The 24,242-nt window shown below is 44.8% G+C and overlaps 1 protein-coding gene across 5 annotated transcripts in view; it reads left to right on the forward strand.

Annotated features, from left to right (window-relative positions):
* The window catches only part of LOC149453630 (3',5'-cyclic-AMP phosphodiesterase 4D), a 1,049,085-nt gene that overhangs the window by 906,669 nt on the left and 118,174 nt on the right, over positions 1–24,242 (forward strand). For all 5 annotated transcript variants that reach the window (XM_089688054.1, XM_089688055.1, XM_089688058.1 and 2 more), the window contains exon 6: positions 9,792–9,904. In XM_089688054.1, the coding sequence (XP_089544180.1) occupies positions 9,792–9,904 (113 nt within the window). The remainder of the gene's footprint in view (positions 1–9,791; positions 9,905–24,242) is intronic.

Below are 24,242 nucleotides of genomic sequence, written 5' to 3' on the forward strand. Positions count from 1 at the left end.
CATAATCAGCCGTGTCCAATGACACAGCAGATCACCAGTAAATGCAGTTGCCGGTTATCGGCTGCACTTTCCTCACGCTGCCACAGCACGAGGAAAGTACTGCCAATAACCGACAATTGTCAGAGAAGGGATTGGCATTGTCCTAGATTGTAAGCTCCAAGGAGCAGGCCCTCCTTTCCCTCTTGTATTGAACTGTATTGTTGCTGTATTGTCTCCCATTATATTGGAAAGAGCTGGACAAACTGTTGGCGCTATATAAATCCTGTATAATAATAATAATCATCAGGGCACTGATGATCAGTGCCACCACCAGTGCCGCCCACAAGTGCCTAGCAGTGCCACCCACCTATGCCCATCAGTGCCACTCACCTGTGCCCAGCAGTGCCACCCATCAGTGCTGTCCAGCAGTGCCACCCATCAGTGCCTGGCGGTGCTGTCAGTCAGTGCCACCCATCACTGCCACCTATCAGTGCCCATCATTGTTGCATATCAGTGCCAGCTTATCAGTGCTGCCTATCAGTGCTACATAATAGTGCCCATCATTGTTGAATATCAGTGCCATGCCAGCTCATCAGTGCCGCCTCTCAGTGCCACCTTATCAGTGCCCATCAGTGCTATCAGTGCCCGTCAGTGCTGCCTATCAGTGCTCATCAGTGCAGCCTCATCAATGCATATCAGTGAAGGAGAAAAATTACCTGTTTGAAAAATTTTATAATAGAAACAATGAAAACATTTTTTTTCAAAATGTTTGCTCTTTTTTTGTTTATAGCGCAAAAAATAAAACACCCAGAGACGAGTACATACCACCAAAAGAAAGCTATATTTGTGTGAAAAAAATTCAAAACATTTCATATGAGTGCAGTGTTGCATGACCGTGCAATTGTCATTCAAAGTGTGACAGCGCTGAAAGCTGAAAATTGGCCTGGGCAGGAAGGGTAATAAGTGCCCGGTAGACAAGTGGTTAATGGGACGGCTGGTGATGCGGCAGTGACACAACAAGGTGAGGGATGTGGCGGCAGCAGGGGAGTGGATGCCCGCTAACAGGCGCTGCCATGATGGATCTAAAATGACAGGTGCTCTTTAAACGTAAGGACTCCAACTCACTCTTGCTGGTAGCTAGAATCTTTAATATTTGCAAACCAAATGAAGGTTTCCTTTTTAGAATAATAAGCTGTCAGGTTAGTAAAACAGCGATATCAGAACCGATTTTAGGTTAATCACACATAGCTGGAGAACTACTCAAATTCTTTTGTTTCATATTTTTTTTTTTTTTTTTTTGCTCATGGTTACTGTGAAATTGTGTGAATGTATCAACGCAGTGCATGTTATCTCAGCTTGCAGAGCTTGGATTCATTGAATGAGTTTACCAAAAATGTAAATATTGCAGAATATACAGCCTCATGCTACATAACTAAGCTCCATTTCATTTAATAATGTATCTTAAATAGAAAACTATCTTTAGATAGATTTTTACTCCAAAAGTATTTTATTAAAATAAATTTGATAAAAATCAAAAAAATCTGATTTAAATAAAAAAAATCAATTTAAATTTTTTCTTTTAAATCATTGATTTTTATCCACCCTGGAATCTACCTAATGGGAACACAGACAACAATAAAAACCTGGCAGGGGTTCTAATCCCTTTCCACTTTATCCAAAACTTTAAAAAAATACCTTTAGTTATACTTCAACAATTCTGGAGCCACTACAAAGCCTCTGATGATATGAACCTTACCCTCTGTATTTGCATGGAAGGGGTTTGCTGTCTATACCTCCTTTGCAGAGAAGGAATTGCGATTCCATAGGATAGCCCCTTATGGTGGCTGTATGTTTTGATTTTATTATCCAGTCAATGTGTGATTTGATCAAAATCTATAATCCTATATGTATAGGATTATAACTTTTTCTTTTTGATGGTTGAACTGGATGGACTTTTGTCTTTTTTCATCCAGACTAACTATGTAACTATGTAAATCTGCAAACAATTGAATCAACATAATTTCCCTTCCGATCGATTTAGATCAGATTTGATCAATCTATTTGGTTTGTTTTGCGTTGATTGGCAGCACTGAGATGGTTTGTTGATAAATATCCTTCAGATTATGAGATTACATGGTGGAAACAGAGATGTGATTGATAATTTGCGATCGTAGGTTACAATTGTATTTTAGATATTGATCAAAGTGTGTGTGTGTGTGTGTGTCTGTGTGTGTCATAACAACCAAATGGATTGTCTACTATAGATCAATCATTCCAATCGGAGGAGATTGATTGGTAAAAAATCGTTGAGTAATCAAAGTGTGTATCATTCCAATCGGAGGAGATTGATTGGTAAAAAATCGTTGAGTAATCAAAGTGTGTATCATTCCAATTGATTGGTAAAAAATCGTTGAGTAATCAAAGTGTGTATGAATGCCATTACTGATCCTGCTGCTGGCAGTTTGTCACTAGCTGCAGAATTGCCCATCTGACATCAGCCTTAGAGAGATTTACCCTTTCTTCCTGTTTAATGGATGAAACATTTTGGAACAGTAAGGCAGGGTTATGGCCCATCAGATCTTTTTTTCTGCCCTCCTGTGTCTCATTGTGGAGATTTCCCTTCACTTCCTGTCCCATAGCCAAACAGGAAGTGAGAGGAAATCCCTGAAAATTAAAGGAAATCCCTTAGGGACCCCCAGGTCAGCAGAACTAGTGTCCCCATTGCAAGATTCCCCCTCTATTAATTTTCTGGGCACAACTCACAGTTTGGGATTGTCTTTACTTTCAATGATAATGGTAAACAAGACAAATAGAGAGGGGGAATTTCCCTAACGGGGTACAGACAGCAAAAAAAAAGGGTTCTAATCCATCTCCACTCCAAACGGAAAAATAATTTTGCCCTTAGTTATACTTTAATCTCAAGAACAGGGTGACAACGCTGCCCCTCAGTAGATACAGTACAGTGAGTGAGCGTTCTCACCCCAAGAGATGCATGACTGGCAGGATTACTAGGGGAAAATAAAGCCTAAAAACCATAAGAAGCTGGCCATACACTATACAATCTGATTGTACAATCTCTGTATCTCCTTTATCTTAACCAAAACTCTGTAATGTATCAAAATGCAGCCAGCTCTTTTGGGGACTGATAAATTACAATGTCATTGTTTTGGGATTAGATACAATGTAACTTCTGAAAGAAAGTCTGATGATAGTTATGCAGAGAGGGATCCCCTGGAGGGTCCTCTTGTGTACATGGGGTGCAGTGCGCTGACTCATCCTAGATCTCTCTGGCAGGAAAGGCTGGCTATGTGATCTCTATGTTCATCCTGTGGTGTATTCAGTGCCATCTCCTCCATGCCTTCTCTTCTGTGTCATTTCTCTGTGATCCTTGTATGATACTCTCCTTGTGACCCAAGTATGATCCCCTCTGTGTGATATCCTATCTGATCTCCTCTAACCTGATTTCTATAGGACCTCCTCTGTGTGATCCCTATGTGATTTCTATAGGACCTCCTCTGTGTGCTCCCTGTGTGATTTCTATAGGACCTCCTCTGTGTGCTCCCTATGTGATGTCTATAGGACCTCCTCTGTGTGCTCCCTATGTGATTTCTATAGGACCTCCTCTGTGTGCTCCCTGTGTGATTTCTATAGGACCTCCTATGTGTGATCCCTGTGTGATTTCTATAGGACCTCCTCTGTGTGTGCTCCCTATGTGATTTCTATAGGAAATCCTCTGTGTGCTCCCTATGTGATTTCTATAGGACCTCCTCTGTGTGCTTCCTATGTGATTTCTATAGGACCTCCTCTGTGTGCTTCCTATGTGATTTCTATAGGACCTCCTCTGTGTGCTTCCTGTGTGATTTCTATAGGACCTCCTCTGTGTGCTCCCTGTGTGATTTCTATAGGACCTCCTCTGTGTGTGCTCCCTGTGTGACTTCTATAGGTCCTCCTGTGTGCTCCCTGTGTGATTTCTATAGGTCCTCCTCTGTGCGCTCCCTGTGTGATTTCTATAGGACCTCCTCTGTGCGCTCCCTGTGCGATTTCTATTGGACCTCCTCTGTGCGCTCCCTGTGCGATTTCTATAGGACCTCCTCTGTGTGCTCCCTGTGTGATTTCTATAGGACCTCCTATGTGTGATCCCTGTGTGATTTCTATAGGACCTGCTCTGTGTGTGTTCCCTATGTGATTTCTATAGGACCTCCTCTGTGTGCTTCCTATGTGATTTCTATAGGACCTCCTCTGTGTGCTTCCTATGTGATTTCTATAGGACCTCCTCTGTGTGCTCCCTGTGTGATTTCTATAGGACCTCCTCTGTGTGCTCCCTGTGTGATTTCTATAGGACCTCCTCCGTGTGCTCCCTGTGTGACTTCTATAGGACCTCCTCCGTGTGTTCCCTGTGTGATTTCTATAGGACCTCCTCCGTGCGCTCCCTGTGCGATTTCTATAGGACCTCCTCTGTGTGCTCCCTGTGCGATTTCTATAGGACCTCCTATGTGTGATCCCTGTGTGATTTCTATAGGACCTCCTCTGTGTGCTTCCTATGTGATTTCTATAGGACCTCCTCTGTGTGCTCCCTGTGTGATTTCTATAGGACCTCCTCTGTGTGTGCTCCCTGTGTGACTTCTATAGGTCCTCCTGTGTGCTCCCTGTGTGATTTCTATAGGTCCTCCTCTGTGCGCTCCCTGTGCGATTTCTATAGGACCTCCTCTGTGCGCTCCCTGTGTGATTTCTATAGGACCTCCTCTGTGCGCTCCCTGTGCGATTTCTATAGGACCTCCTCTGTGCGCTCCCTGTGCGATTTCTATTGGACCTCCTCTGTGCGCTCCCTGTGCGATTTCTATTGGACCTCCTCTGTGTGCTCCCTGTGCGATTTCTATTGGACCTCCTCTGTGCGCTCCCTATGCGATTTCTATTGGACCTCCTCTGTGCGCTCCCTGTGCGATTTCTATTGGACCTCCTCTGTGTGCTCCCTATGCTATTTCTATAGGACCTCCTCTGTGTGCTCCCTATGCTATTTCTATAGGACCTCCTTTGTGTGCTCCCTATGCTATTTCTATAGGACCTCCTTTGTGTGCTCCCTGTGTGATTTCTATAGGACCTCCTCCGTGTGCTCCCTGTGTGACTTCTATAGGACCTCCTCCGTGTGTTCCCTGTGCGATTTCTATAGGACCTCCTCCGTGCGCTCCCTGTGCGATTTCTATAGGACCTCCTCCGTGCGCTCCCTGTGCGATTTCTATAGGACCTCCTCCGTGCGCTCCCTGTGCGATTTCTATAGGACCTCCTCTGTGCGCTCCCTGTGCGACTTCTATAGGACCTCCTCTGTGCGCTCCCTGTGTGATTTCTATAGGACCTCCTCTGTGCGCTCCCTGTGTGATTTCTATAGGACCTCCTCCGTGTGCTCCCTGTGCGATTTCTATAGGACCTCCTTCGTGTGCTCCCTGTGTGATTTCTATAGGACCTCCTCCGTGTGCTCCCTGTGTGATTTCTATAGGACCTCCTCCGTGTGTTCCCTGTGTGATTTCTATAGGACCTCCTCCGTGTGTTCCCTGTGTGATTTCTATAGGACCTCCTCTGTGTGCTCCCTGTGTGACTTCTATAGGACCTCCTCTGTGTGCTCCCTGTGCGATTTCTATTGGACCTCCTCTGTGCGCTCCCTATGCGATTTCTATTGGACCTCCTCTGTGCGCTCCCTGTGCGATTTCTATTGGACCTCCTCTGTGTGCTCCCTATGCTATTTCTATAGGACCTCCTCTGTGTGCTCCCTATGCTATTTCTATAGGACCTCCTTTGTGTGCTCCCTATGCTATTTCTATAGGACCTCCTTTGTGTGCTCCCTGTGTGATTTCTATAGGACCTCCTCCGTGTGCTCCCTGTGTGACTTCTATAGGACCTCCTCCGTGTGTTCCCTGTGCGATTTCTATAGGACCTCCTCCGTGCGCTCCCTGTGCGATTTCTATAGGACCTCCTCCGTGCGCTCCCTGTGCGATTTCTATAGGACCTCCTCCGTGCGCTCCCTGTGCGATTTCTATAGGACCTCCTCTGTGCGCTCCCTGTGCGACTTCTATAGGACCTCCTCTGTGCGCTCCCTGTGTGATTTCTATAGGACCTCCTCTGTGCGCTCCCTGTGTGATTTCTATAGGACCTCCTCCGTGTGCTCCCTGTGCGATTTCTATAGGACCTCCTTCGTGTGCTCCCTGTGTGATTTCTATAGGACCTCCTCCGTGTGCTCCCTGTGTGATTTCTATAGGACCTCCTCCGTGTGTTCCCTGTGTGATTTCTATAGGACCTCCTCCGTGTGTTCCCTGTGTGATTTCTATAGGACCTCCTCTGTGTGCTCCCTGTGTGACTTCTATAGGACCTCCTCTGTGTGATCCCTATGTGATTTCTATTTCATCCCCTCTGTATGATCTGCTGTATGTGATCTGCATATTATCTCCTGTATGTGATCTTCATATGATCTCTCCGCTGTGATCTCCTCCAAGTAATCCCTTCTATATGATTTTCTGTATGTGATCTCCTCTATGTATTCCCTAATTGGTTTCTCTATGATCACCTCTGTGTATGATCTCAAGTAATCCCTTCTATGTGATCTTTTCTATGTGATTTCCACATGATCTTTTCTATGTAATCCCCTCTGTCTTAATGATCTATTGTATGTGATCCCTATGTAAATTCTCTATGATCCCCACCATATGATCTCCTCTATATGATCTCCTCTGTGTATTAACTAATTGATTTATCTATGATCTCCCCTATGCGATCTCTGTGTACTCTTTGGTATGTGATCCCCTCTATATGATCTCCTCTACATACATATGATCTATGGTCTGTGTGATCCTTATGTACATTCTCTATGATTTCCTCTATGTGATCCCCTGTGTATGATTTCCTCTATGTGATTCCTTGTGTATGATGTCCTCCATGTGATCCCCTGTGTATGATGTCCTCCGTGTGATCCCCTGTGTATGATGTGATCCCCTGTGTATGATGTCCTCCATGTGATCCCCTGTGTATGATGTGATCCCCTGTATATGATGTCCTCCATGTGATCCCCTGTGTATGATATCATCCATGTGATCCCTGTGTGTGTGCTCCGGTCCATGTGATGTGTATGTGATCCCCTGTGTATGATGTCCTCCATGTGATGTGTATGTGATCCCCTGTGTATGATGTCCTCCATGTGATGTGTATGTGATCCCCTGTGTATGATGTTCTCCATGTGATGTGTATGTGATCCTGTGTATGATGTCCTCCATGTGATGTGTATGTGATCCCCTGTGTATGATGTCCTCCATGTGATGTGTATGTGATCCTGTGTATGATGTCCTCCATGTGATGTGTATGTGATCCCCTGTGTATGATGTCCTCCATGTGATGCGTATGTGATCCCCTGTGTATGATGTCCTCCATGTGATGTGTATGTGATCCCCTGTGTATGATATCGTCCATGTGATCCCCTGTGTGTGTGCTCTGGTCCATGTGATGTATATGTGATCCCCTGTGTATGATGTCCTCCATGTGATGTGTATGTGATCCCCTGTGTATGATGTCCTCCATGTGATGTGTATGTGATCCCCTGTGTATGATGTCCTCCATGTGATGTGTATGTGATCCTGTGTATGATGTCCTCCATGTGATGTGTATGTGATCCCCTGTGTATGATGTCCTCCATGTGATGTGTATGTGATCCCCTGTGTATGATGTCCTCCATGTGATGTGTATGTGATCCCCTGTGTATGATGTCCTCCATGTGATGTGTATGTGATCCCCTGTGTATGATGTCCCCCATGTGATGTGTATGTGATCCCCTGTGTGTGTGCTCCGGTCCATGTGATGTGTATGTGATCCCCTGTGTATGATGTCCTCCATGTGATGTGTATGTGATCCCCTGTGTATGATGTCCTCCATGTGATGTGTATGTGATCCCCTGTGTATGATGTCCTCCATGTGATGTGTATGTGATCCTGTGTATGATATCCTCCATGTGATGTGTATGTGATCCCCTGTGTATGATGTCCTCCATGTGATGTATATGTGATCCCCTGTGTATGATGTCCTCCATGTGATGTGTATGTGATCCTGTGTATGATGTCCTCCATGTGATGTGTATGTGATCCCCTGTGTATGATGTCCTCCATGTGATGTGTATGTGATCCCCTGTGTATGATGCCCCCCATGTGATGTGTATGTGATCCCCTGTGTATGATGTCCTCCATGTGATGTGTATGTGATCCTGTGTATGATATCCTCCATGTGATGTGTATGTGATCCCCTGTGTATGATGTCCTCCATGTGATGTGTATGTGATCCCCTGTGTATGATGTCCTCCATGTGATGTGTATGTGATCCCCTGTGTATGATGCCCCCCATGTGATGTGTATGTGATCCCCTGTGTATGATGTCCTCCATGTGATGTGTATGTGATCCCCTGTGTATGATGTCCTCCATGTGATGTGCATGTGATCCCCTGTGTATGATGTCCCCCATGTGATGTGTATGTGATCCTGTGTATGATGTCCTCCATGTGATGTGTATGTGATCCCCTGTGTGTGTGCTTCGGTCCATGTGATGTGTATGTGATCCCCTGTGTATGATGTCCTCCATGTGATGTGTATGTGATCCTGTGTATGATGTCCTCCATGTGATGTGTATGTGATCCCCTGTGTATGATGTCCTCCATGTGATGTGCATGTGATCCCCTGTGTATGATGTCCCCCATGTGATGTGTATGTGATCCTGTGTATGATGCCCTCCATGTGATGTGTATGTGATCCCCTGTGTGTGTGCTTCGGTCCATGTGATGTGTATGTGATCCCCTGTGTATGATGTCCTCCATGTGATGTGTATGTGATCCCCTGTGTATGATATCCTCCATGTGATGTGTATGTGATCCCCTGTGTGTGTGCTCCGGTCCATGTGATGTGTATGTGATCCCCTGTGTATGATGTCCCCCATGTGATGTGTATGTGATCCTGTGTATGATGTCCTCCATGTGATGTGTATGTGATCCCCTGTGTGTGTACTCCGGTCCATGTGATGTGTATGTGATCCCCTGTGTATGATGTCCTCCATGTGATGTGTATGTGATCCCCTGTGTATGATATCCTCCATGTGATGTGTATGTGATCCCCTGTGTGTGTGCTCCGGTCCATGTGATGTGTATGTGATCCCCTGTGTATGATGTCCCCCATGTGATGTGTATGTGATCCTGTGTATGATGTCCTCCATGTGATGTGTATGTGATCCCCTGTGTGTGTACTCCGGTCCATGTGATGTGTATGTGATCCCCTGTGTATGATATCGTCCATGTGATCCCTGTGTGTGTGCTCCGGTCCATGTGATGTGTATGTGATCCCCTCCCCCGGTGATGTCAGTGTCGGTGTCCGCAGTGTGCTCCGCTCCGTGCTCTCCGTGCCGGGATTTCCTCCTCCTCCTGCTTTTGGTTCGGCCGGTCGGAGGAGGTCGGTGGTGATGAGGATGACACATTGGAGTGTGTGATCTCCGGTCTCGGATCCTGCTGCTTCTCCGTATCCCGGCCATGGCGGGGCCCCCGGACAGTGCAGAGGAGGGGGCAGTCCGCGCTGACAGCTGATCCCCCTCCATCCTTCCTCTCCTCCTGCCCGGGGATGTCTCTCCTGCGGTGGCCGGCCCGTGTTCTTGTCTCTATGGGAGCAGTATGAGGGATCCCCCATGTATGAGCCCTGGGTACCCGAGCATGGCACTGTACGACACCATGGACGCTCTGGACTTTGATGTCAGCCCAGCCAAGCGCCTGAAGACTCAGCACCCTCTCCCCATTCATCTCTTCACAGAGGAGGCCTACCACAAGCTGGCCAGCGAGACCCTGGAGGAGCTGGACTGGTGTCTGGACCAGCTGGAGACCCTGCAGACCCGCCACTCCGTCAGCGAGATGGCCTCCAACAAGGTACCGGACCTCTGTTCTTCTATATGTGGGCTGGGGGGTTCTGGGCACACTCTGCAAGACTTGGCTACCTGGGGTTTTGGGGGGCTCTGGGCCACAGTGTTGGAACACCTGGCTCTCTATCTTAGGGTGCCCTGTGCAGATATTGCAATGCTTGGCTGTCTGATGTGTTGGGGTGCCATTGCAATGCTGGGCTCTCTGATGTGTTGGGGTGCCATTGCAATGCTGGGCTCTCTGATGTGTTGGGGTGCCATTGCAATGCTTGGCTCTCTGATGTGTTGGGGTTCCCTTGCAATGCTTGACTCTCTGATGTGTTGGGGTGCCATTGCAATGCTTGGCTCTCTGATGTGTTGGGGTGCTCTTGCAATGCTTGGCTCTCTGATGTGTTGGGGTGCCATTGCAATGCTTGGCTCTCTGATATGTTGGGGTGCTACTGCAATGCTTGGCTCTCTGATGTGTTGGGGGTGCCATTGCAATGCTTGGCTCTCTGATGTGTTGGGGTGCCATTGCAATGCTTGGCTCTCTGATGTGTTGGGGTGCTACTGCAATGCTTGGCTCTCTGATGTGTTGGGGTGCTCTTGCAATGCTTGGCTCTCTGATGTGTTGGGGTGCTCTTGCAATGCTTGGCTCTCTGATGTGTTGGGGTGCTCTTGCAATGCTTGGCTCTCTGATGTGTTGGGGTGCCATTGCAATGCTTGGCTCTCTGATATGTTGGGGTGCTACTGCAATGCTTGGCTCTCTGATGTGTTGGGGGTGCCATTGCAATGCTTGGCTCTCTGATGTGTTGGGGTGCCATTGCAATGCTTGGCTCTCTGATGTGTTGGGGTGCCATTGCAATGCTTGGCTCTCTGATGTGTTGGGGTGCCATTGCAATGCTTGGCTCTCTGATGTGTTGGGGTGCCATTGCAATGCTTGCTCTCTGATGTGTTGGGGTGCCATTGCAATGCTGGCTCTCTGATGTGTTGGGGTGTTCTTGCAATGCTTGGCTCTCTGATGTGTTGGGGTGCCATTGCAATGCTTGGCTCTCTGATGTGTTGGGGTGCCATTGCAATGCTTGGCTCTCTGATGTGTTGGGTGCCATTGCAATGCTTGGCTCTCTGATGTGGTGGGGTGTTCTTGCAATGCTTGGCTCTCTGATGTGTTGGGGTGCCATTGCTTAACTCTGATGTACTGGGACATTCTTCCAGTCTTGGCGGTGTGTTGGGGTGTTCTTGCAATGCTTGGTTCTCTGTGTTGGGGTGTTCTTTTAATGCTTAGCTCTCTAATGTGTTGGGGTGTTCTTGCAATGCTTGGCTCTCTGATGTGTTGGGGTGCCATTACAATGCTTGGCTCTCTGATGTGTTGGGGTGCCATTGCAATGCTTGGCTCTCTGATGTGTTGGGGTGCCATTGCAATGCTTGGCTCTCTGATGTGTTGGGGTGCCATTGCAATGCTTGGCTCTCTGATGTGTTGGGGTGCCATTGCAATGCTTAACTTTCCAATGTGTTGAGGTGCCCTTACAATGTGTGGCTCACTGATATGTTGTGGTGCCATTGCAGTGCTTGGCTTTCCGATGTGTTGAGATGCCCTTGCAATGTGTGGCTCACTAATATGTTGGGGTGCCATTGCTGTGCTTGGCTCTCTGTTGTGTTGGCGTGTTCTTGCAATGCTTTGCTCTCTGATATGTTGGGGTGCCTTGCAATGCTTGGCTCTTTGATAAGTTGGGGTGCCCTGCATTGCTGAGCAGTGGTAGATGGTTATTTGCTGGGGGCTACACCTCTTACAATGAGGACAGGAAGAGAATATAACCTTTCGTGTTGCAGCGCAGGGGTTAAGAACGCTGTGCATGTCAGAGACAGCCAGGAGGATGGCTAAGCATTGCAGTGATGCATTCCAGCTATGTGTTGTGAAGGGTTAATTGTCACCTTGTTGTCTGGTGTGCAGAGGTTAAACGTTCATCATTAAGAAATGTGTTCTGGACTGAGTCTCCAGGGCAAAGAAATGTGTTCTGGACTGAGTCTCTGGGGCAAAGAAATGTGTTCTGGACTGAGTCTCCGGGGCAAAGAAATGTGTTCTGGACTGAGTCTCCGGGGCAAAGAAATGTGTTCTGGACTGAGTCTCCGGGGCAAAGAAATGTGTTCTGGACTGAGTCTCCGGGGCAAAGAAATGTGTTCTGGACTGAGTCTCCGGGGCAAAGAAATGTGTTCTGGACTGAGTCTCCGGGGTATTATGTGATACCCGGTCTTAGACAAAAGTAAATTCTTAAATGACAACTTCTGGAGATCTGTCAGTTATGTCCCCTGAGGATGCAGGTACTTTATTACCAAAGAACTGTACATTTTATTGTCATCTATTGCATGTAGTCCCTCGATTTGCAGGTAACAGTACAGGTGTTGTATGTGATGTACATGTGACGGCTGGGAGTTTTCAGCAATGCTGCCTGTTTCTGGGGGTGCCAGTGAACATTCAGCTCAGTGTTGTGACTGTGGCTGTGACTCATGCAGCTGGTTAGAATTCCCCTCACACAGGCATGGTGTGTCTGTATCGTGATGAACATGGATGCTCATTTTGGAGTTCGCTCTGGTGCTACACAGGATGGAAGGCCAGCATGGTGTATGAAATGGTTACACAGGTTGCAGTGTACAGATTTGTGCTGCTGATCTGGTCATTGCCTATGATCTGCTCTCACCAAGGCTTGAAGATCCTATGCAATATATTTATTACCCTTTTGTAATAAGAGTTTGTTATAGAAAATATGACATATTGCACAAACTGCTGGGTGATGTTGGACTTGCCTTTGCATTGAGATTGTTTGGCTTACCACTAACACTTGCTTACGTCCATGCTGCTTCCAGCTCCCTACATATGCCTCCCATGAAATATTCATTGTGTGTTATGTCTTCCAAAAAGTGCACAAACATGGAGGATTGCATTATTTCTCATTTTGTGGAAATAGAATAGGCAGTGTGTATGTATGTATGTATGTATGTATATATATATATATTACACATTTATTACAGGTACTTATATAGCGCCGGCAATTTATGCAGCGCTTTACATATATATTGTAAATTCACATCAGTCTCTGCCCTCAAGAAGTTTTCAATCTAGGGTCCCTAACTTACATTCATACACATACTAGGGCCAATATTTAGACAGGAGCCAATTAACCTACCAGTATGTGTTTGGAGTGTGGGAGGAAATCGGAGTACTCAAAGGAAACCCTTACAGACAGAGAGAACATGCAAACGCCAGGCAGGTAGTGCTGTGGTTGGGATTCGTACCAATGACTAGTGCTGCTAGGCAGAAGTGCTAACCACTTAGCTACTGTGCTGCTCTGAATATATATATATATATATATATATATATATATAAATTTGATCACAAGCATGTCTCCTATTATGGCCACTGGAGAGCTGCTAGACAAGTTAATGCTAATAGATAGTTAATGCAATTTATTTTTTATAATTTATTATGCTAATTATGGAATTAACTTTTATCTGTTAGACCCTGGTATATCTTCAGATCCATAGTATGATCCAGTGTTTATTAACATGACCGACACTTCTGCTTGTTCTCAGACCAGTAGCTGATCCTTTATAACATCGGCCTGGGACTGGCACGCTAGCTCTTGTGGCATCTACCTGAAGAACATTTGCTTTTTGTGTTCTCTCTAGTGGTCTGCTTAGCCGCGGTGCTGCCAGTGTACAGCCATTCTTTGGCAAAAGCTTCTTATATCAGTGCGTGCACATGGATGACACTAATTATATCACGCATACCTTCACTCCCAGCACCCACCTTGCCATCCCACTAACGATCATCCTAAACTGAATGATAACTCTGGGTGTCTGCTGACATCACAGCTTGCCTATAGGAAATCAATGCTTGCCAAATAAGCAAGTTTGCAAAACTTTGAATGTATAGGAGGAAGTGACAAGAGCATCCAATATCCCAAACTAAAAAGTCTCAATAAAAGAATATACATATATTAACACCTGAAACCATACCTTGTTTATGCCATTTTATTGTGTGGCTTGTTCCACATTAGTTGAAATTAGCCATATATATATATGTATATACACACATATATATGTGTGTGTGTGTGTATATATATATATGTGTGTGTGTTTTTTTTTGTTTTGTCTTTTGTTTGTTTTTGGGTTTTTTTCTTCCATGGATAGGAAACGTATGGAAAAAGTAAAGTTTCATTTGCTATATAAAAGCAAGAAAGGCTTTTCAGAAGAGATCAGTTTTCAGAGATCATCTTAAGGCAGTTAGTCTGCAAGATAGATGGACAGATTGGGGTAGAGAATGCCAGAGGACTGGAGAGGCTCTGGAGAAGTCCTGGAGATGAAGCATTGGAGGAAGAGACTAGGGAGCTAGAGAGTCATATTTCACATTTGTGTGTGTTCTCATTCCCAGCTAAAGCAGCTTAGGTCCTCATGCACACAGGACGTTTTTACAGCGGCTGTTTTTGCCTTTTGATGTTTTTTTCTACAGCCAGTAAACTCCCCCCAGCATGTTATCCTATGTGTCCATGCACACATAGACAGTATAGTTTTTTGGCTGTGAAAAGAACCCAGAACTAGCAGGTTTCTAGAGGAGTTTGTTAGCTGTAAAAAATGCTCTAATGCTGAAAAACGCGGTATATCATGGCAAACTGGCGTTTTTGGATGTGTTGTTTTGGTTTTTTTTTTGGTTTTTTTTTTAAGCACAATTTTTTTTCTTTTTTATTGTTAAAAAGAAACACAAACGCAAAAAAACACAGGAAAACGGTGCTAAACGCTAATGCAAAGAAACACTGAAAAAGTCAAGTTTTTAATGTGATTTTACACATCTAACCTTACCAGCGTTATTAAAGCGCTCAGTGTGCACGGAGCCTTAAGTATCCATATCCTCAGTGGTCATAATCTCCTTACACTTTTACTGACATTTGTTTGCATTTGTTACATTTTAAATGTAAATATCACACAACCAATGCATAGCAATGTGTTTGTTTACATAAGAAGACTTTAAGAGGAAGACCCAGCATAGGGTGACAGCAACACTTCCAGGTACATCACATGACAACCAAGTAAAAGTAGTAGTAAACTTTGGAATATGAAGTGGACACCAGATTGTGGTACATTATCATGTGAAGTCCATGGACGTAAGACAGTGCAGGTGATGGCCATATCTGGAAACTAGTATTCTAGTGCATGGTGAGAGTGATCCCCAGATCTGTAGCCACATACTAAGACCAATGGTAATCCCATTGGGGGTGTCACCAGGGAAGTCCAGGACAATAAACTGAAGTTAAAGTGGTTTTAAACCCAAAAACACACCTATATACACAACATATATTTCATGTTATCAATTCTTAGATGTGATGGCTGCGTTAGTTTTCTTTTTTAGGCTTTCTTCTTGTCTTTTCACTTGGTGATCCAGCCAGAACGTCTGTTGTTTTTTTCAAAAGAACAATCTATCCTGCAGATGTAGCAGTTTTAGGGGTGAGACAAAACATTTACTACTGTCAGGGGTGCTTACAGTGATCAGCTTTTATTTATTTATGTAAAACCTTTGATCTCAAAAGGAAAAAAATATTTTTCTGTAACTACTTATAAAGTATTAGCTGGAGTTTGGCTTCAATTTGTTAGTGTATCTAAATCTGCTAGTACATCTAACACTGTCCCCAGATTAACAGTGCTGCTGTCCAGAGGTGCCTCCAATGCTCCTTCATCCAGAATGTAGGCACTCTAATACAGGAGGTATGTTACTGGCCAGATCACCAGGTTAAAACAGAGGGGGAAAAAAAAGCCTAAAAAAGAAAACTAATGCAGCCACCACATCTGAGTGTAAGCTGCCATATATTGCATTTTTGATTTTGTGGTTTCATACTGCTTTAACCTCTTCACGCTGGCTGCACACAAATGTGCAGCCTCCCGGCATCTGGGCCTAGATGCCGAGCAGCCGCGCATTTGCGTGCAATTAACAACATATGTGCTGAGAGCGCGCACCCTGTACTCACAGAAAGGTCCCGGTCCGCTCTTTCAGTCGGGACCTTTCCCGATTGTGTGACCGCCGTGATGACGTGTCACGGTGGTCACATGATCCCTAAACCCCGTCCCGCCTTCTGAAACTCTTAAAGGGCCGGGAGGCACCGGCGGGAAGAGGTTAAAATATGAGTTTATTCCCATGCATATAAAAAGCATTGATGCGTTCTAACCCTGTCACCTATCAGAAATCATATTTCACCAGTTAAATTGTTTAAGCTAAGAACATATTCTTTGTGATTTGGCTGCCATGGGTTCCTGCACTCCACTAATGGTATATCCCAAAGAGCATTGTGCATTACACCACTGCAGCCAATTTCAGATATCTTCTGGTTGTATTACCGCACTAAAAACCTCTGTTATTTCTAGAAATATTTCTTCCCGAGTTCAAGTCAGCTATTCTGACTCCAACAAGTCTTATACTGTATAGAGAAAGGGAGAGATGTTACATTGTACAAATCTATGTGACAGGAGGCTGCAGTCCCACTTAGAAAAAATATTCTTTTACAGGATTTATATGGGGCAGACAGTTTGCACAATGCATTACAAAATAAAGGCAGACAGTACAGTTAGAAATCGAGACAAGATTATTGGGAGGGCCCCAATCCTGAGAGTTTACAATCTAAAGGAAGGGGCAAGTGATACAAATATAACTGTATGGGAATGAGTTGCTGAAGAAACTTACATTCAGCCCTGGTTCACACTGATGCGGTCCGGCTTTTGCAGCATTTTCGGTGTGAATTCCGCACCGCATCAGAATCGCACCCCATTCATACGAACCACTGCATGTGTGTATGTTAACAACACCCCGAAAGCGGTCCGCAAAACGCGGTGCGATGTGCAAAACCGGATCGCATAGGTGTGAATACCCATGCGATCCGGTTCTAGTGCGGACCCAAAAAAGGGTCCTGCACGTTTTGGTGCGTGTGTGGTGCGATTAGAGCCGAACAAAATGTATGGCTCAAATTGCTCCGCACAGAATTCACATGTGCGGTTCCTGTGCTAATCACATGCGCTATACCGCACTGCACATATGTGAACCCAGGCTGAATGTGTTAGATAGAGGTGGGATAGGCCTTTCTGAAGAGATGACATTTCAGGGATCACCTATAAGCAGACAGCTTGAGAGAGAGCCATACTGATTGGGGTAGGGAGTTCCAGAGGACTAGCGAGGCTCTGGAGATAAAACATGAGAGGAAGAGTCGAGGGAGCTAGAGTCACATATCAGAGGTTACTGCACCTAGCTGTAATGCTTTCCCTAAAGTTCAGGTTGTAGATAGATTCTAGGGCTGTTAGTGGTTAGCATAGTTGCCGTGTTTTCTGGATAACATAAGAATTTCACTGATTTACTTTTCTGGCATTTCTCTTAAAATAACTCCTATATTGCTTATTTCTAGAATGGAATATATAAAGATGCTGTACATATGGAGTGTCAGGCTATTCATGATTGCATACATAAAGCCATCCTGAATAATGGTGTCTTCATCCAGATCATTTGTGTATTGTACGTCATGGTTCCTTGTTGTCAGATGTTTTCTGTTGTTCTGAGGACGGTTGGCGCAGAAAGTAGAACACATTTGTGACTTATTCCACATCTAAGCTGATTACACTTCATCTCCCATTATGGTTTTAAAGCATCCCTAAGCCTTACATATGCTTCGGGTAATGGCTGCAGCCACATCATTAAGGCTTTTCTAAGAATCGGGATTTTAATGCACATATTTAATATCTGGGTCGCTGTGAAAAACACATAATTGTGTTTGACTTATTTGTGTGTGATTGATAAATAGGAGACCTGGCAATGAAACGGGATGTGTAACGTTGTCAGTGAGGACCCAATAACATGGCGCTCTGCTGAGTCTTGGCTTGTAAAGGCTAGTCTAAAGGGCATCAGCTTCAAGTGACTTCATCAAACCCCTTAATACACCCTTCAGCTTCAGTCACATCTTAATGGGACTGCTGGCTGTTTCCCCCTTTAGCACGTTTTTTTGTAGATTTCAACAAGCTTTGTCACTGCTTGATGCTTACTAAAAGCCTTCTGAAGCCGCTAAAAGCTTTTTTAGAGTAAAGTGATTTGATGAGTTTCACAAGGAAGTTTCCCTACCCTTTGCATGGAAGAAGGTTCCACGTTTGGAGTTCACCAGAGACTGCATGTGGGCATGGTTGAGGTATTATAGTTCACCAAAGACTGCGTGGTAGTGGCAAAGGAACATTGTTTAGAGTTTTGAAAATGCCTGCTGAACACTAATATCTTAACTAAGGTTCTAGAGCAGGGGCCTGCAAACTGCGGCCCGTGGGCTGGATGTGGCTCTTTGCTTGCCTTTATCTGGCCCTTGGGGCACTATTCTTTCTACTGATACAAGGCACTATTCCTCCCACTGACACCAGAGATGGGAAACTAATTCTCCTACTGACACCAACAATGGTACATCATTCCTCCCACCAATACCAATGATGGGGCACTATTCCACCCACTGACACCAATGGTGGGGCATCATTCCACCCACTGACACCAATGGTGGGGCACCATTCCACCCACTGACACCAATGGTGGGGCACCATTCCACCCACTGACACCAATGGTGGGGCACCAGTCCACCCACTGACACCAATGGTGGGGCACCATTCCACCCACTGACACCAATGGTGGGGCACCATTCCACCCACTGACACCAATGGTGGGGCACCATTCCACCCACTGACACCAATGGTGGGGCACCATTCCACCCACTGACACCAATGGTGGGGCACCATTCCACCCACTGACACCAATGGTGGGGCACCATTCCACCCACTGACACCAATGGTGGGGCACCATTCCACCCACTGACACCAATGGTGGGGCACCATTCCACCCACTGACACCAATGGTGGGGCACCATTCCACCCACTGACACCAATGGTGGGGCACCATTCCACCCACTGACACCAATGGTGGGGCACCATTCCACCCACTGACACCAAAGATATAAAACTATTCCTCCTATTGACACCAACAATGGTGCATCATTTCTCCCACCAATACCGATGGTGGGGCATCATTCCTCCCACCGACACCGATGGTGGGGCATCATTCCTCCCACCGACACCGATGGTGGGGCATCATTCCACCCACCGACTCCAATGGTGGGGCACCATTCCACCCACCGACTCCAATGGTGGGGCACCATTCCACCCACTGACACCAATGGTGGGGCACCATTCCACCCACTGACACCAATGGTGGGGCACCATTCCACCCACTGACGCCAATGGTGGGGCACCATTCCACCCACTGACACCAATGGTGGGGCACCATTCCACCCACTGACACCAATGGTGGGGCACCATTCCACCCACTGACACCAATGGTGGGGCACCATTCCACCCACTGACACCAATGGTGGGGCACCATTCCACCCACTGACACCAATGGTGGGGCACCATTCCACCCACTGACACCAAAGATATAAAATTATTCCTCCTATTGACACCAACAATGGTGCATCATTTCTCCCACCAATACCTATGATGAGGCATCATTCCTCCCACCGACACCGATGGTGGGGCATCATTTCTCCCAGTGGCTCCAACGATGGGGCATCATTCCTCCCACCAATACCAATGATGGTATTGGTGGGAGCACTATTCCTCCAACTAATACCAGTGATATGGCACCATTAAATCCTACTGAACCACAAGCCTATGGCATTGTTTACTCCCAGGTAAGAGTCACAGCGTTTTTTTTGTTTTTTTAAGTTAATACCACAGCATTTTGTTTTTACTCTCACTAGCCACAGTCTGGCCCCCCTGAAGTTTGAAGGGCACTAAACTGGCCTTTTGTTTTGAAAGTTTGGAGACCCCTATTCTAGAGGTTGTTCTTGGCTTGAGCAGTGGTTGTTTGACCTCTAATCTGATGGTGCCTGCATAGTTCCAGGGCCAACACCACTTGGCAGAGCCACCAACCATTCTTCCCAGTGACCACTGATCTAAAGTCCATTTTTCCACAGACCCCCGATAAAGGCAGGATTTCTCTGAGACCTGAAGTTTATTTTTTTGGGTTGCTCTGGGGGAAAGAGGTTAAGCAAGGCTTATATGGTATTTACAGACCCTCTCTATTTGTCCTGGCGACTACTGTCATCAAGACAGAAATGTAAAAGGGAAATCCAAAAAAGCTACAGTTGTCACCAAAACAGTTGTCATTTTGTAGAGATTTCTTCCTAATTCCTGTTGCATCTCTGAGACAGGAAGAGAAGGTACATTTTCCTAATAGGGATGCAGAAAGCAAAAAAAAACCTGACAGGAGTTTTCTCCCCAAAATATTAGAGCCATTAGTGTTCATTATTACCCAGGTTCACCATCTACTTTCTGAGATGTTGGCTCAGAGATGGTACAGTCAAGTAAGTCTCAGTGTCTGTGAAACTGCACTCTCTCAACCAACACTGACTATTTGTAATCCTTCTGCTGCATTAGTAAACAGATAGAAAAGTACATCATATTTACTTGTAAACTTTTGTTTTTAGTTTTCAGTTACTTCCTAGTTTCTGTGCTTGGGCAAATTATGTCATGCATCCCAGGAGCTTTCGGGAAGGAGGGGGTTTCAGCCAAGCACACACCCACCTGCCAGCGCACTTGGGCTAAGGGCAGATGGATTCCAGGAACCAGGAATTAAATAATACATGAGTCATCTGCTCTTATTCAAGATGGCCATGGCCAGAAATGCTGGGGGGGGGGGGGGTTTCAAAGTGATTTCTTGGCAAAATAAAGTATGGAGACATGGATGGATGGGGTCATTTGCTTTGAATACTAAGTCCTGGACATTTTTACAGCGGCTGTTTTTGGCTTTTGACGTTTTTTTCTACAGCCAGTAAACTCCCCATCATGTTATCCTGTGTGTCCATACACACATAGACTGTAATCAACGTTTTTTGACTGGAAAAACCCCCCAGAACTAGTGGGTTTCTAGAGGAGTTTTTTAGCTGTAAAAATGTTCTAACGCTGCAAAACGTGGCAAACTGGCATTTTTGGATTTTTTTTCATTAAAAAAAAGCTAAAAAAAATGCAAACTCGAAATAACGCAGCTAAATACTGAAAAACTCAAGTTTTTAACATGACTTTACACAGCTAACGTTACCAGCTTTATTAAGACGCCCCGTGTGCATGGAGCCTAACACATGGTGTTTGTGTTTTCTGGTGTTCAGATACAGTTTAGATCTGCTTTAATGTTTGACACAGATCAGACCCTGGTGCAGCCTTTCTCACTTTGACTTGATACAAAGTTACAATGTTACAGTCTGATCCCTGTATATTGTGGAATGTCAGCAGACGTTTGAAACGTTACTGAAAAATCCACTTTAAGATTTCTGAATAAAACCTCTTGCCTGTCTTGGGTTGTGAAGGTAGGAGAACTTTTAATGCACTGGACCAAACCAGACACCTGGAACAGCTTGGTTTTCTATGCCCATTCCTGCATCAAAATATGTAATCAATGGACCTTGCCTCAAAATACAGGGTTCACCTTCTTAGAGCCCCTGCCCCATCCATGAAAAATTCTGCTTTCCTTTCCATAAAAAAAAAATCTTACTGTACATCCTGGTTTCCTCCTATCATGCCTAGACGGGGTAACATTTTTTGCCTTGCAAAATCTTGGGATTGCTGTGGACCCCAAATCTCGGGAGAAGAAGATACAACCCCATGCAGAGGCAGAGCAGTGTACATACTCTGCCTGTGTTCAAAACCTAAAGTTAGCCATACCCTGAAATTTGGCCTTACTCACCAGCTCAGTTCAACAAAAGTTGGTTGTTACAGTTTTGAAGGAGCCTGCTGGAAAATTTTCAACCAAAGGCTGCATCAAATCAGAGTTTGGTTATTCTGACAACTGTTGCGGAATACAGTAGCCAAGCCAGGGATGTGTCCATCTATGCTGTTTAGTATGGATGTAGAAACCTATTCAATGTTTAGCAGTATATGGTCAGATTTCTATATATCGGTATGTGCTTCATGCACAGCCTCAACGTGACGTTGCTCGGGTTTGCCTGTGCTTCGTTTTTATGTGTGGTGGGAATACAGGTGTACAATAGTGCATTAGCCAAACTTGACTTCTGATTTATTTTTGTAAATGTCACTTAATCTTCTGCACTTCTGGAACAATTTTACCCCTGCAGATATTTATATTGTTTATATTGTCAGTAGACATATTTTCTAAAGGATAAATCAACATATCTGTGGAAACACTCTAAAGTGTTGAGGTGTTCCCGGGTGTGAACGTCTGGACTGTTGAGAGATGGAAGCTCCCTTTTTCTCTGGTAAAGGTCTCTTGATGTCAAGCCACCCCTACAATGATATAATAGGAACTCATAATAGAGAGCTGTCGTTGAGGATCTGTGTGGCCATCTCCAGCCCATGGATACAGGCATCATGGGCAATGCATTAGGTATAGTTTTCCATGTGAATACAGATAAATATTGTATGTGTGTGTATGTATATGTGTGTATATATATATATGATTTATTTATTCTTTTATTCGCCAACAAGATTTGCCTTGTTATCTTTTGTGTTTCTGTTAGAGGCAGTAAACTTGTGCATTAAAAAAAAAATTCTCTCTTCAAGTTAAGGGCTTACCTCATCTTACCTGCGCTGTCACCGCTGACAGGGCTTCCATTTTCACAAGCTCTTTCTTCTGGGTTTGGAGCTCTGGCCGTTTGAATGGCTGAGCCACGATGATGCCTCTCACAGCCGTGGCATAGAGCTTTGAAGTGAAGGCATGAGTAAGCCGTCCCTTCAGAGTCCATGCGTCGGTGCCATCACCGGTTGCAGATGTAATAAATATCTTCTAAACGGTGCACATTTTAGGAGATATCCCTGGTACCTATAGGTATTCTTTTTTATAAATTACAAATCACCAAGCGCTGTTTACTACTTCTTTAAGGTGTTGATATGGCGCTTGCATGTTCACCCTTTTTGTTTGCATGGGTTTCCTCCAGATCTTCCAGTTTCCTCCTACATTCTAAAGACATGGTGGTGGGTTAATTGGCTTCTTTCTGCCCCAAGATAACGGCTTGATTCTTCTCTGCCCCTACATCATTTTGACTAGTGCTTTAAGTCCCCTGTAAAAAAAAAACTATAGACCTATTAATCAGTCATGTCTCTCAAGAGTTTTTTGTCTCCTGCTACATCTACATGCAGTACGTGGAACATATACTTGTGGTTGTTTTGGTGGTCATTAGATAAAGCTGCTCTTAAAGATTCCTTGTTGCCCGACTATTAATGTCAACACAAATATTCCCACTGTAGTATATATGAATTTAATGTATTTCATTTACCTGTAAAATCCTCTCCTGTGTAGACACCCAAAATCTCTGATACTGCTTCTGTCCACCGTTGTGTTAAATGTGATGTCAGCAGGCCCATACAACTCTAAAGGATTCATCTTCACTCTTTCCCCTGCTAAGGTGAAGGGAGGGGTAGAGGAGCTAGGCCAGCACAGGGACAAATTAAATTCCCAGAAGAGAAGAGGGCTATGATGTGCATAGAATGTGTAGGCTGTGCTATGTTGCTGACTGGTAAAATATCCTGCAAGATTAATAGCACACTGCAAGGGAATAAAAAATTTAAATGGAAGGAAAAAACTCTGCAACTAAGCATTTAAAATATTTGATATTGAACTGATCCAATATGTATATCCTAGCCTTTCTCAGTGATAGTGGGCTTCTTGCCCCCCTGTATTAGCTACAGTGTTTTTAAATTGGTTACACGGTCTCTTTAATGCCTAATCTTTATGGATTATGTGGGGGAATGATCCCTTGTGGAGGGAAGCCATACTAACCAATCTGTGTACAGTCTAATAGCATGTGCTGGGTAACCATACTGTGCACATCATATTGCAGTTTCCAGTGCTGTATAGAATAAGCGTGTTTGTATGAAATGTATTTTAGTAAAAATTGGATAGGCTGAGTTTCAAGAAGAGGTGACATAGAGGCAACTTAATTCATATGTTTACACATGCCCAAGGTTATTATCAAGATGTATTCCAATGACTTTGCAAAGGACATGGAGACATCAGTTGTGCATTTTGAAGTAGTTCTAAGAAATCATTCTTTCAGATAAGGCCGGGTCATTTCCCACAGTTACATTTACAAAACAATAACATGGATTTTATATGAATATGGACTTGACTTCAAGAGATCAATCCTACCGCCCCTGTGTGCCTAAGAAGGAAGATGTCATCCTCTTGTACCAAATTGTATTGTAAACGTAATGTCTATCTTCATATTGTAAAGCGCTGCGCAAACTGTTGGCGCCATAGAAATCCTGTATAATAATAGTAATATCTTGCCTTGTGAGGCACAATT

This window comes from Staurois parvus, unplaced genomic scaffold, assembly GCF_062004578.1.
Source record: "Staurois parvus isolate SC_StPar_1 unplaced genomic scaffold, SC_StPar_1.0 ptg000445l, whole genome shotgun sequence".
NCBI classification, from domain to species: Eukaryota; Metazoa; Chordata; class Amphibia; order Anura; family Ranidae; genus Staurois; species Staurois parvus.